This window comes from Haliotis cracherodii, unplaced genomic scaffold (assembly GCF_022045235.1).
Source record: "Haliotis cracherodii isolate W230 unplaced genomic scaffold, xgHalCrac1.p SCAF_8, whole genome shotgun sequence".
Taxonomy (NCBI): Eukaryota; Metazoa; Mollusca; class Gastropoda; order Lepetellida; family Haliotidae; genus Haliotis; species Haliotis cracherodii.
This window is the reverse complement of record NW_027266341.1, coordinates 20,456,974-20,472,395: the sequence shown is the minus strand read 5'-3', so window position 1 is coordinate 20,472,395 and position 15,422 is coordinate 20,456,974. Positions and strand designations below refer to the sequence as shown.

Below are 15,422 nucleotides of genomic sequence, written 5' to 3'. Positions count from 1 at the left end.
TTGTTCGACATTTGAATCTGAAATTAAATATGGCAACTGACAGCATCTTTAGTTATGTCAACAAAGATTGCCACTTAACTGTTGGATACATTTCCAGGTGAGCTAAAGTGCTGTGGCACTATTTTGCTTTCTGAAAATGATAATTGTTAAAGTAGTATATACCCTACTCGAAACTCGAAACACTCGTGAATACATATTGTCCACAATTTGTAGCTTATTGGTCATTCTATCTTGGAGTCTCCATAAAAACAGACAACACATGGCGGCATAATGTAACAATTTATTTGTTCTTACTCTCATCATCTTCCATCACAGCTTTTCATTCAATCATAACAAATCAGGACATTTTGTCTTGGTTCACAGATCTTAAGACCAAGAATTTCACAATGTTGAATGAAAAATCTAATTCTTAAACTAAACAATATTTCTCACATTGAGTCTGTTGACAAATGTCAGTATCAAAACCTCTGTTGGAAGGAAAGTAACACCTTGTCTTGCAATTAATACAAATAGCTAGTTGGGCTTTATTTATATAGTCTTTTAAACATTCACAAAAAATGCAATTTTATCTCCAATGACTTCCAACATGTTGAAAGTACATCAGTAAACCAAGTACTTTATGTTTATAACGAACTGAAGGATATAACAAACTTAATCTTTGGTCCCGGGCATTGTTGTATAGATGTTGTATTTATGCTTATAACGAACTACGGTTATAACAAACAGAACAAGTGGTCCATTTGAGTTTGTTATAACTGTAGTTACAAAAGAGAGGCCTTGGTAAATACAAGAAACATGAAACTGTTGTAGACCCACTGACAAAATATCCTTCACATTTGTTTTTTTTTTGCTGTATAAAGATAGTGTGCCGAACATTGTATGAATCAAGGGTAGGAAGTGTGGACAGTACAGGGCCCCATTCCATAAAGTGATCTGCTATAGTGATCAGAGCTCCCACACACTAACATAGACTGACGATCATCATAGCGCTAAGATCACTTTGTGAAACATGGCCATGTTTATTGCCCATCAAGAAACTGTGACCATAACATTCTGATACATTTATTAAATATTTTATATTTAACTTTTCAACTGTTCTTATAAGTAAAGATTTTTAATGTATGTGATGCCTGACCATAAAACCAACCAAACTTCTAGAGTGTGTGAGTGAGTTGGGCTAACGCCTCTTTGAACAGTATTCCGGTTATATCATGGCCTGTCAGCTTATAAATGTGTGAGAAAAGCCTGAAGTGATACAGACATTTACTATTTTGGTGCAACCCACAAGCATGTGTAAGGTGCTGACAAATTTCAAGAAATTATTGTTAATATCAGACTCAAAATGACCAAACTGATTTGAAATATCAATCAGCTGATTATCAAATATATGATCGACACTGCATACAGATCTTATTATGCCTGTAGCCAGTGTAGAGCAACTGGAATGAACATTATGGTGGTGTTCCAACACAGATATGGAATGAAGTGCAAAACCCTTGAAAGTCAAACTTTCACTGACAGAAAACCAATCCTAGACAAGCTATTTGAATTGCACAATTGTCACAACGCAGGCTGTACTTATCTAGATTGCATTTCTTTTATTATCATCCCTCTTCATAAATCTTCAACAATCGATTCCTGACAGAGGCATCGGTACAGACAACAAAATGTCGCAGTGTACAAAACCAAGATGCTGTAACAACTAAAAGAGCTAATCTGATGGCGCTGGGCAGCATCAGTTTAGGAATCCTGCAACAACAATAACAGCTGTGACCATTAATGTATACAGTCAGTTCAGCCAAGGAACCCTGTCTCTGGGTTGGGAAAACAAACTAAAAACATTGTCATGTTTGTGAACTTGAGCAGTTGTTGATCTTCCCTGGGCAAACATACACTTGTCCGCCGAATTTCAAATGCCAACAATATGAATTTTCTTCTCTCTGCAAACTGTTCTAGCAAGCACTTGCATGGACAATATATATGAAATATTTTACATTATAAATAAATATCACAGGAGAAATCTAAATGGATTTCAAATATAGAAACTATTGCATGTAAAAATATTCCCTTCAGATCATAAAAAAATTATACAGATAAATATCTTTTCTATTCTCCAGTTTTATTCCTCTTACTTTAACAACTTAGTATGAAGAAAAATGGTCACTTATATTACAAGATTCTCCACATAAATTTCAGAAGTGTTTTTCTGCATTTGTCACACACAAAGAAATTATTGTTTAATGTTTTTGACAAATTTCATACATTATTTTTGGTCTCCTAAATGCTTTTGCAAAATTCTTAAATGCTCCATAGCAAGCACCTGTCTATTTTTAGAAAATATATCTTTATGACCTCATTTCAATCCAAAACTGTGATACTTGAAAGTCAGAATTCTCTGTTAAATAATTAAAATTTTGAATTTTCAGGTAATCTTACATTGAAAAAAAGACAGAACACATTTCAACATATATTTGACACCAAATATCAGCTCTAATGATAAGAATATCTCACACAACCATGAAGATAAAAATGTGAGTCAACATAAATTTCCTTTCAATATATTTCAGTTTAACTGGTCCTAATGCTGGTCGATTTTTATACAAGTATTTGCTACATTTTATTTGCGTGAGAGTGAAATGATGTGTTAGAATAGTGACGAAACACAAGAGCCGTATCTTCCACCTGGAGATGTCTCAAAGAAGTACATGGCTACAATCGCAGTTATCACAGCAATCAACATGAGTATCTGTGACCAGACCAGCCACTGAACACGCTTCTCCAGGCGGCCGTGACTTGTAATAAGTTCGTCCACCTGAAAGAAAACAAGTTTCTTATTTACAACTGTAATAATCTTTTCTGTATGTCATCATTCCTTTGCCAATAACTTTACTATACTTAATTAAATGCTAAAAGAATTTTGACTATATGCTGCTGGTCCTAACATGAACTTCAAATATTTTACATGTGAGACATGGAACCATTTGGGGTTTTCAAATGTTCAAATTTCTAATCATCGGATTCTCAGTAACACCTGCTATTCTATAAATAATTAATTTTTACCGACATTGTAAAATACAAATGTTCTCACAGTTGTCATGATAAATTAACACACTTGATGAGAATCCAATCAGAATCAATGACCAATCAGAATCCAGCATACGCTCCCATTCATTTTGCAATGTGTATGTTTTTATGCCACTTTTACCATGCTTAGCAAAATTTCAGCAATATCATGGCGGGGTCACAAGAAATGAGCTTCAAACCTGGGTCTTCATGCGTGATAAGCCAACGCTTCAACCACTAGGCTACCGGTAACCCTCCATGTGAGACAAGGAAGCAATCAGGCCGGGGCTTAGAACATTTCTTTATTTAGGACAAATAATCCCCAATCTCATTGGATATTCTCTAATTTTTTAGGGGCAGTCAAGTAGCCTAGTGGTTAATGCGTTCACTCGTCACGCCAAAGACCTGGGGTTTGATTCCTGACATGGGTACAATGTGTGCATATTGCTAAAAGCAGCGTAAAACCATGCTCACTCATTTTAGTTCTTTAACATGAAAACACACCAGGACCTCTGTCCACTGAGTTCCAAAGAACTAGCTATGTAGAACACATGTAAGAGCAATGGTCAAACATGAATGACATTATACAGATGGACAGATACAATCGATGCACAAAAGTGATATTCTGATGACTAGCCTCCCACCTGTTTTGACATTCGTGCTACTCGGTCCGGCATTGACAGGGGTATTTCCTTGATGGGTGTTTCGGGGGAGCCCTTGTTGGCTGTATACACACAGCGCAGTCTGAAACAGAAGGTGGGAACTGGGATGTTTGTGTTTTTAATAATTATTTAGGCTGCACTCACAGTGGTTGATAATACGAGCAATGAACCATATCATTTGGGTACAATGACACACAATCAACTAAAATACACAAGCTAATCTAAATCCCTGATTGTAAAAAATTGCCTAGCAGAACAAAAAATACAAATTAAATGGTGAATGTCTGGTCATTTTTTATCTCAAATTTCAAATTTGTACCGACCAAGTTTCTTATCACCCGTTCGTTTACCAGAATTCGCTGAAGGGGTACGGTGTCATTCTTTTCTGTTCATAATATTCGAATTTTTTTTTTCCAAAATACTGTATCCGCTAGAGGGGGGTGCGCTTTATACATGGGTGCTCACTATACTCAAGAAAATATGGTACGTTTGTTTGCACGTTGAGAGTTCTTATTGTATCAAGTTAATATTTTGTCTCATGGGTGTTTAAGGCCGGACGGTATATTAGATTTTTGCGATAATTGTTATAATTCAAGTGTAACATATGCCCCGTGACACATTAATATCATATTATCTTATCCTTATCTTTTGTTTGTTTGTTTGTTTAATGCAGCACTCTGGAATATTCCACCTGTATGACCGGTGCCTGTAATTGATTGAGCCAGGACCAGATAATCCAGAGCAACAATTCAGGATACAAGGACACGCATTTGTCTGACCAATCAATCCATTATCAAGTGGACACTTATGACCAGCGTAGTTTGCTGGGGACCTGTTCTAACCCGGAATCTCATGATACAGAGAAGAACAGTGAGTGAGTGAACGTTGTTTGACTCCAAAGTCAGCAATATTCCAGCTACATCACAGCAACCTGTACATTTTCAACCACACAAACAAGTGACTAATAGCAGGAGCAGTCATTCACAACGTCAATGCAGCATGACAAATAACAGCTGAAACTCAGAGCATGAGACCCTGATCCTCTTTGTCAGCTCTTACAACAAGCATGGATATTGGGGACTTTTTGCTTCCCAAGACTCCCTGCAGGGCAGAGCAGAGTAGCACAGGCAGGGGGCACAGGCAGGGGGCACAGACAGGGGGCACAGGCAGGGGGCACAGGCAGGGGGCACATGCAGGAGGCACAGGCAGGGGGCACAGACAGGGGGGGCACAGGCAGGGGGCACAGGCAGGGGGCACAGGCAGGGGGCACAGACTGGGGGCACAGGCTGGGGGCACAGACAGGGGGCACAGGCAGGGGGGGGGGGGGGGGAAGGCAAGGTATAGGGGTCGACAGAGAAGAGTTGGCAGTGGGCACAGAGAGGGATTGACAGAACATAGTAGAATAGGCAGGGGGCATTGAGAGGGGTTGACAGAACAGAACAGAGTAGGCAGGGGGTACAGAGAGGGGTTGACAGAACAGAACAGAGTAGGCAGGGGGCATTGAGAGGGGTTGACAGAACAGAACAGAGTAGGCAGGGGGCAAAGAGAGGGATTGACAGAACAGAACAGAGTAGGCCGGGGGGCATAGAGAGGGGTTGACAGAACAGAGTAGAGTAGGCAGGGGGCACAGAGAGGGGTTGACAGAACAGAACAGAGTAGGCCGGGGGGCATAGAGAGGGGTTGACAGAACAGAGTAGAGTAGGCAGGGGGCATAGACAGTGGTTGACAGAACAGAGTAGGCCGGGGGGCATAGAGAGGGGTTGACAGAACAGAGTAGGCAGGGGGCATAGAGAGGGGTTGACAGAACAGAGTAGGCCGGGGGGCATAGAGAGTGGTTGACAGAACAGAACAGAGTAGGCCGGGGGCATTGAGAGGGGTTGACAGAACAGAACAGAGTAGGCAGGGGGCATAGAGAGTGGTTGACAGAACAGAGTAGGCCGGGGGGCATAGAGAGGGGTTGACAGAACAGTGTAGGCAGGGGGCATAGAGAGTGGTTGACAGAACAGAGTAGGCCAGGGGGCATAGAGAGTGGTTGACAGAACAGAGTAGGCAGGGGGCATAGAGAGGGGTTGACAGAACAGAGTAGAGTAGGCAGGGGGCATAGAGGGTGGTTGACAGAACAGAGTAGGCAGGGGGCACAGAGAGGCGTTGACAGGTCAGAGTAGGGAAGACAGGGTACAGGGGTCGACAGGGAAGAGTAGAGTAGGCAGTGGGTCGGCCGGGAAGAAAGCTGCTGTTACCGGTGCTCCATGATGCTGTCCCTGGGTACAGACTTCCACAACTCGCCGATGGTTAAGTTGTCATCCGACACGTCCATTCCCATGATGAGGAACTTGTCCTTCTGGATGGTGCTGTTCTGGTAGCCTGCATGCGAGAGGTGGAATCAGTCAACAGACTGTCAAAGTGGCACACACATCTACACACTCAACAAAACGCATGTGAACCCTCTTATGCAAAATATAACTTTCCCTTTTAGTGCAAAACTGTGATGTATTTCACACAGGATTTTCTGCAATCAAACTGGTGGCTACAGAGTCACAAGGCTGGTTATTTACTAACAGTAGTGATACCACAAAATATATAATCCGATACATGATCTTTATCTGACATCAAACTGTCACTGAATCCACTTATGGAACCCAAAGAGAGGGAGGAGGATTTTATGCCAGCCTTCACATTTCTGCAGCCAGCAATCTGGCAGGGACTAGGCTTGCATATAACACCATGGGCAATCAAACCCAGTCTTCTTTCCACTTGTCCGAAGCTGGAGCTTGGAAGTCTGATTATCATCCAACACCAATTTTGTAAAATCAGTATGACACACATGTGAGTGTAATAATTTCCGTTTTTTCTTAATCCTTTTGAGCTCCCCTTTACAAAAAATGCACTGATCACTACCACCGTTCTAGAAAACCACAATTTGTCGAATGACGTCAATAATCTTCAGCTATGACATTGTTTCTATTGTGACGTAATTCCATCCTTACCTCACAGTGAGATTCGAATGACGTCAACAATGACGTCAAGATGACGGACACAAAGCACTGGTGTGCGAGAAGTGATATTTGCACAAGTGCACATACAATTTTTATGAATTTGGTTATTTCTAACCCTGTGGGTAATATAAGATTGAATCTCACCCTCCTGATATGCAGTATAACAACACTTTTCAATAACAGTTTAAAGTTAATAGAGATTCTCTAAATATCAACTGTAATTTCTCAGAAAATGATACATAGAGACAGGTTTGGGCTAGTCATCACTAGTATGCTAGATACATTTATTTATCTATTGAGTGCAAACAAGGGCCTTGTTTGTGCAAACACATGAACTGGAGGGCTACCCACTGAGGCGGTTCACAACTCCTAAATATATATCCCCATATGTGCCCTGTTCACCGACCTGCCTGCAGGTACACGTACACCTCTGTACAGGTTCCGGCCTTCACAACCCCCGAGCTGGGGCGCACACGGTACTTCTCGGGGGATGTTGTCTTCACCTTGTATGCCACTGCATACGGAAGTGTGTTGGTGAGAGATATAATGTCGAAAGATTCCCGGCCATTCTCATCAACATTAAACTCCAGCTCCTCGGCAGGACTTTAAAACACAAAACACAGACGAAATGTCAAGGAAAGTTGAATATTAGACATTATTATACAAGCAGGCCGTTCCATCCTGACATCACAGATTTGAATGACGTCAACAATGTCGTCCGGATGACGTACATACAATACACTGGTGGGCGAGAAGTGATATTTACGTAAGTGCACATACGATTTTTATGTACTCAGTCATTTCTAACCCTGAGGGTAATAAAGACTTTTCATATGACCTTCAAGCAAATATGGCCTCATATTTGAAATAACAGGGCAGTAATGAACAAGAAGGAACAATATCTGTAGTTCTCGCTGTTTGTAGCAATATTACAAGCAGGGGACATCTAGAATAGGCATCACACACTGCACTCATTCATGTTTTGTCCTCTGTCGGTGACTTTAGCCCAAGTCTGAAGCCCAAGTCGAGTAAGACTCTGTTCAATCTAGTAATCTGAGCTTACAATGGTCCACATAATAACCTTAAATTATGCTGTAAATGATGTTACAACGCAGTGATGTCATAGTTTAAGAACAATGCACTGCCACATTCACATCCACGGTAATCGATATGCAACCTATTGTAAAATGTCTATTGAATATGATTCTTTGATGCACAGCTTCATTTCGGTGACAGAAACATACACGACAGTAAAAATTGTATAGAGAGTACAAATTATTTCCAGTCTATCCTATATTATATCAATCGAAAACTGTCAATGAAAAGCTCTAAACAGTGTTGCAAAGAATCAATTTGGGAAGCTTCAATGTATAATACATATTCAATATGTACTCAAAACGAATGACATACCTGACAGTGAGTAGTCTGCCGATGAAGGAGTTCTCATCTCTATGTTGTTTCCGAGCCATCGGAGAGGGGCTTGTTCGCGGGGAACGTGAGTTTGCAGGAGACAGATTCTGTAATATCATCTTCATTATTAATATCAAGACATTTTTCGATAGGCAGATTACACAAGCCGGCAAGAATGCATTATACCGGACAGCTTCCACCATTTTGGTAAGGGATGTGTACAAGCTCATTCCTTAGTAAGTTTCCAACTTTTTCAGACTCCATTTTTGTCGTCTCGCGAATATAACAAGGTGGTTGAATAAAATGCTTTTGTAAGTAATTGTAATGTGTAATTACCAAAGTAGATCCAAAACATAAAGTGTGTGCAGAAATGTGGCTCCAACAGATGTCACTGACGAGGTTGTTGCATGCCAGTATAGACTTCTATTTTCAAGTACTTTTTCGATGTTGATGTCCAATTTTCTATGTTTATGCATCCCTTTGTTATTCAATTTCAAGGTTTAATCTTATTAAACCATACAAGTGCAAGCAGGGTAATTCCCCCCCCCCTGATTTTGAGCTTTATCGCCCTATTTTTCAAATAGTGATGCTGTCTAACTGCTTTATTAATAGCAACAAACAAACATGGCAGGTAGGTGTTTTGTACAATGCATGAGAACCACAAGCTCCAAAGACCATGTGGTCCATTCCTAACATACAGAGAACAAGGCTTTGTTGACTAAGTGCATGATAACTATGGTTTTCTGTCTAAAACTGGAGCCTTTGGGCATGCGCTAGAGTTTACATGCATTTTATCACATACTTATCCATCCTGTTTGTTTGATGCAACTTATATTTCTGCATAAATATTAAGGACAAACCAAAACTAAAACCTAATGATTTGAAGAAAACTTGAGGAGAAATATACATGCCAATTTCAGCTCCCTCATTCTGGCAATTTCAGTTTTGCTTTCAAGTACCAAAATGGTGGAAAATACTTGTGTGTAATAATATTAGAAACATGGTACACATGCATCATACCGGACACCTATCCACCATGTTTGCTTGATGCTACTAATAAAGCTGCACGCAAAAGCATCACTATTTGAAAAATAGGCTTTACTTACGAAAGCATTAATTTCAAGTTGTTGAGTGGGGGGCAAGCCCCCAAATCCTCTGTTATTTTAGCAAGGCGGCAAAAATGGCATCTGAAAAACTTAGAAACCATTACTAAGGAATGATTGTGCACATTCCTTACCAAAATGGTAGAACGGTATATTGCATTCTTGCCAGAAACAAACAAGGCAGACAGGTTGACCTCTAACAATTCCACTGGAAACAGTGCCCATCTATACAAAAACATGAACTGCACACAACGTTATATGAACATAAATTCATGCATTTCACCAACATGAAAAGTGTCTATAAAGGAACCTTGAAACATACCAGTGTGAGGTGTTTATTCTCCTTTGCATTAGAATTTGTGTTGATTTCCTCTTTGTCTACACTTCTGAACACAGCTGGATCTTGATCTGCAAAAGTTACCTGTAAACACAACCATAAAGATACAGAACACTCCAAAAGTACAAACCTTGTAGAAAAGAGGAGAAGAACCAAACCTATCAACTAATAATTCCTAGGCTGTCTATACACAGATAAAAGAAAATACATACAGGCATTTAGCAGTGAGCTTCAGAAATATTGTTACAACTGACTTGTTGCTTAGCAACCAGCTGCACTGTGTTAAATGACATCACAATGGTAATGATGTCATGGTTGACCAATAAAGAGAACAGAGGTGATGACATCACAATTGGTTGCTATGGTTACAACAAGAAGCTAGGACAGGCAACATGGAAAGCTGAGTATCATGAGATTGGAAAGTGACTAGATCTACAGTTAAGAAATACTTTAAAGCATTTTAAATTGTTAATTTTCAAGTGGTGTTTCAAAGATTTACCTTTTTCAAATTTCTTAAAAATGGTTAGAGTAGAATAAGCATCATAGGAATGTTAGTGTCACTGCATTTCATTTTACTGGTTTTTGATGTTTTTGAGTTTCCCGTTACCATGGCAACAGCTCACCTCTTTGCTCTGAAATCATTAAGAAACAAAAAAAATGGTATTTTTCTATTGGCTATCCTTTTATATAATGAATCAGGAATTTCATTCAACAACCATAACTTGCAAACATTGTGTTAATAAATAAAGTGATAACAATCAGCAGCAGCTCACCAAAGATTTATAACATAGAGGCAAAATTTATTTCTTGTTTCAGCCCATCGTTTAAAATATCTTTGTCTCAGACAACAGAACCCAGTTAAAGGTGGTTGGGTAGGAAGGGAGATTTCTTCATCCAAAACCATTAAATAATAATGGGCAGACATGATGATTTGGGTGGGTGTGTATACATAGAATACAAATTCAGGGATGTGAAACCTCCACGGAAACGTGGAAAATCACGTTTTTTAAAACAGTAGTCCTCGGAAATAATCATCTTCCGTGTAAAAATATAATCAAAGATTTAAAAAAAATATTATCAAAAACCGGACAACCATAGCGGATTGTCCTGTTTTCGATCGGAGCTTTCAGCATCATAGGTTTTCGAACATCATACGTTTTCTATCATGAATCTTTGCACTATAACGTGGGGTGTGGCGTCACACAGAAATTGCTTAACAAGCATTTACAATGTTAAGTTTATAGCAGTATTGCTCACAGACCTGGGGGGTAGCTGGGTGCACAGAAGCTATGCCCGATTTTACCGATTTAACTGCGAAACTTTACTGTTTATTTGACTTATTGACTTTTGCCACTGACATTTTTTTACATTTCTTGGTGTGAATGTTGTCCAAACTGCACTAAATTACTTAAAATGCAATCAAATGTTTAAAATATTTCCTAGACACCGCCCCCCCCCCCCCCTAGTGTTTTCCTTTTATCTTTCCAGGAAAACCTGCTCACATCCCTGAAAATTTAAGTTGGCAAAAATCTTTCTCACATCAGAGCTATTTTGCTGAGTTGGATGGGTTGCCTTTTTGTGGACTTTTTATTTTATTTAGCAAAATGCCAAAAAGGCAAAATGAAAAAAGTACTCAGCATTGACACAACGGTTGATTTGAGGTTAAAAAAAAAACAAGAATAAAAATATCTCAAATACAAAACCAAATATATTCAATCAACCGGCATTTTATTTTTTAAACATAATTCCACTTTTGCAAAGAAAGGATACACCAGATACACTCTGGAAAAGAAACAAGAAATAAATTTGTCATGCCTTAGCAGAAAATGACAAATATGCATGCAGTCTCTTTACAAACAGTCCTAAATATAAGCCAACAAAAATCGTAACAATTAATATATTTATTAAACACATAACATTAGCCAATGTTAATCAAACATATCAAAATCATTTTCCCCCTTGAGGACAGTTTGATACTGCTTTAACGAACCTTCAGCAATATCATAGTAAGGGAAAGCAAAAAGGCTTCACACATTGTACCCCCGTGTGGATCAAGCCAGGTAAACAGTGTGACAAGCTAACACTTTAACCATGAGGCAATGCCACCTCCTCTTATGAGCATCCAAATGATTTCTAGGGGGTATTGGGAAGACATTTTAAATGAATAGTTGTTCAGAAATTTGCCAAATGAATATCGTTTGTTTTGTGGAAAATACCCAAACATGAAAAATGTTGTGTTAATATTGAAAATTTATTGCTTGTTTGATGGTGCTCAGTAAATAGTTTTTGGATACAGCTGGGAAAAAAATAGAGTGTTCGAAAAATTACCCACCCCATCTTTCCCCTCCCATAGAAATGGATGCGCCCTCATCCCATGATGGTTGTCTCTTATCTCTGTTGTGGTGTATTGTACATCTCTGTTGTGGTGTATTGTACATCTCTGTTGTGGTGTATTGTACATCTCTGTTGTGGTGTATTGTACATCTCTGTTGCGGTGTGTTGTACATCTCAGTAGCAGTGAATTGTACATCTCTGTTGTGGTGTATTGTACATCTCTGTTGTGGTGTATTGTACATCTCAGTAGCAGTGAATTGTACATCTCTGTTGTGGTGTATTGTACATCTCTGTTGTGGTGTATTGTACATCTCTGTTGTGGTGTATTTTACATCTCTGTTGTGGTGTATTGTACATCTCTGTTGTGGTGTATTGTACATCTCTGTTGTGGTGTATTGTACATCTCTGTAGCAGTGTATTGTACATCTCTGTTGTGGTGTATTGTACATCTCAGTAGCAGTGAATTGTACATCTCTGTTGTGGTGTATTGTACATCTCTGTTGTGGTGTATTGTACATCTCTGTAGCAGTGTATTGTACATCTCTGTTGTGGTGTATTGTACATCTCTGTTGTGGTGTATTGTACATCTCAGTAGCAGTGAATTGTACATCTCTGTTGTGGTGTATTTTACATCTATGTTGTGGTGAATTGTACATCTGTGTTGTGGTGTATTATACATCTCTGTCGTGGTGTACTGTACATCTGGTGTATTGTACATCTCTGTTGTGGTGTATTGTACATCTCTGGTGTGGTGAATTGTACATCTCTGTTGTGGTGAATTGTACATCTCAGTAGCAGTGCATAGAACTCACCCTCTTCCTGGCGTTGACGGTGGCGCTTCCATCACCCTCAGTCCGACTAGCACTGGGAACGTACTTGTACTTGAACTTATCCTGGGAGTGATGAAGACATTTTATAGGAAACTGTTCATGTAACAGAACTACACTCCATACAGTGTTCAGCTTGGCTTACTGTTGTTTAACCCTGCACTCAGCAATATTGCAGCTTTATGACAGCGGCTGGTAAATATTTGTGTCTGGACCAGACAATTCAGTGATTGACATTATGAGTAACAATCAACGCTGTCAGGATACCAAGACTGTCAGGATACCAAGACTGTCAGGATACCAAGATTGTCAGGATACCAAGATCGTCAGGATACCAAGATTGTCAGGATACCAAGACTGTCAGGATACCAAGATTGTCAGGATACCAAGACTGTCAGGATACCAAGATTGTCAGGATACCAAGACTGTCAGGATACCAAGACTGTCAGGATACCAAGATTGTCAGGATACCAAGACTGTCAGGATACCAAGATTGTCAGGATACCAAGACTGTCAGGATACCAAGATCGTCAGGATGCCAAGACTGCCAGGATGCCAAGACTGTCAGTTTGTCAGAATACCAAAACTTTCAGGATACCAAGATTGTCAGGATACCAAGATTGTCAGGATACCAAGACTGTCAGGATACCAGACTGCCCAATCCACGACAACCAGGGTCCTGTTCCACAAAGCAATCCTAGTGCTATGATTGTTGTAAGTATATGTTAACGTATTGGAGGTACGATCGTCAAAGCACAAAGATTGCCTTGTGGAAAAGGTTACTGGGGACCTTACTGTAACCATGGCAACTACTATACTGCCTCTGTAATCGGCCTCTCATCATTCTTATTCTCTCGGCCTCTCATTACTCGTATTTAAATATAATCTTGCAACAATGGTCCATAGTTATTATAGTTTTGTATCACCATGTCTGTATTACCCATTCCGACCCCGCCCAGTGACCCATCTCACCGTGCCCCGACCCCGCCCAGTGCCCAAACTCATGTGCCCCGACGCCGTCCAGTGACCCAACTCACCGTGCCCCGCCCCTGCCCTGACCCCGCCCAGTGACCCAACTCACCGTGCCCCCCATGTGCTCCAGCAGCTGGTCCTTGTTGATGTAGGCCTGAATGTCACTCCGCGTCACAAACTTGATCTTAGCCGCCGCCTCCGCACTCAGCCAAGTCTTTATCACCTTCCACGCAGCTACAATGGGGATACAAACACTAGCAAGGATTTTATTTAATACGAGAGGATGTTTCATATTTAGATCCATCCAACCCTTTCCATATAACATACTTTATGAAATGTTAATAAAGCATCTGTCTTCGGTACAGATAAATGAAGCATATCACTGTACAAGTGAATTTTCCAGGCAGATTCAGTGGTTATACAATAAAACTGATTTTTCACCAAAAAATATATCAATCAAATTTATAAAGACATTTGTTTAATTTATATTTGAACAGAAGGAAGCAGTTGTTTGTGGTCCAAATACAACCATTGCTTAATGGGACTGCTCAAACACACCTGTTGCTGTACCATTTGCACATGTTTTTTTTGTAAATCTCATGTTTTTCAAGCTCTGTATGTGACAGACTATGTTGAACAGCGTAATGTTATGAGTTGTTGTATTTATTGTTGTGGGACGAAGACAGTCAGGAGATTGCTTAAATAACATTAGGGAGAACTTCCATTATCAGGATGTCATTACCATTGTATGATACAAAGTGGGTAACTATTCACACTTTTGGTGAATAAAAACAAAAAGTGTAATTTGGGGGATTTATTCATTGTTGTAAAGAATGTTTGGTGTGTTTTTTTTGTCTTATTAAATTTCATACATTATCTTTTTGACTTGTTTATTTTATGGGGAAAAGGAACTGCCTCATTCCCAATATTCATCCAACATTTTTCTCTCAAATGTACATGATGTAGCTTAGGCTTAAAAAAATAAAAGAATTGGTTCTCAGGCAATGTTTTTTTAAAATATAGTGAGGGCGGGCAGTGTCTTTTCTTATTTTTGGGGTTGTTCAAACTAGTATGTAATCAATAAACAGTTGTGTAATCAATAAACAATCACGTACAATCAATCCGGGAAAGGGCCTCCCTATATAAATGTATTCCTTGATGAGTAAAATACTGGAATACAGTATTTGACTACCGTTGGACTTGAAATATTTAAGGATTTTTTGTGGGTTTTTTTAAAATGGAAATAAAAATGAAACATGCAGCGAACTTTATAATGATGAGGGCGGTGCCTGAGAACCAAGACTATTTGTTTTAGCCTTATAAATTGCATTGAAGATTGCATTGAAGATCCTCTGTTATCTGTACAGGCACAACAAGGACATCCCCCCGAAGTCTATATATCACTTTCCACATGTTCTAGGCAGCTACATCATGTACATGATCTTAGTCAAAACAATTGTTCATATCCAATTTATTCACATCCATGAAGCATACTGGAGTATATAAACTGTAAATGAAAGCTTCACTGTCATATTGACATATACAATATATGAGATGTGAGCTAACACATGGTGAAAGCCAAGTCCTAAAGACAAGGTACAGCAGGCTGGTCCTTCATCACTGTTCACATCACTGTCAGTCAAGTGAAACAACTACAGACCTAGATCTCATATTTGCTAGACACGTTAGGAACAAGCGACTGAGAGAAACATTACTAT

The 15,422-nt window shown here is 39.5% G+C and overlaps 1 protein-coding gene across 2 annotated transcripts in view; it reads right to left on the bottom strand.

Moving 5' to 3' along the window:
- Positions 1-265: 265 nt before the first annotated feature.
- LOC139450132 (motile sperm domain-containing protein 2-like) overlaps positions 266-15,422 on the bottom strand; it is a 31,361-nt gene continuing 16,204 nt past the window's right edge. The window contains exons 8-15 of one of the 2 annotated variants that reach the window (XM_071231791.1): positions 13,814-13,938; positions 12,718-12,798; positions 9,557-9,655; positions 8,132-8,238; positions 7,128-7,324; positions 5,966-6,089; positions 3,708-3,807; positions 266-2,812 (exon numbers count right to left, since the gene is read on the bottom strand). In XM_071231791.1, the coding sequence (XP_071087892.1) occupies positions 2,645-2,812; positions 3,708-3,807; positions 5,966-6,089; positions 7,128-7,324; positions 8,132-8,238; positions 9,557-9,655; positions 12,718-12,798; positions 13,814-13,938 (1,001 nt within the window). In that variant the 3' untranslated portion in view covers positions 266-2,644. The remainder of the gene's footprint in view (positions 2,813-3,707; positions 3,808-5,965; positions 6,090-7,127; positions 7,325-8,131; positions 8,239-9,556; positions 9,656-12,717; positions 12,799-13,813; positions 13,939-15,422) is intronic. The other variant, XM_071231792.1, reaches the window with a different exon arrangement.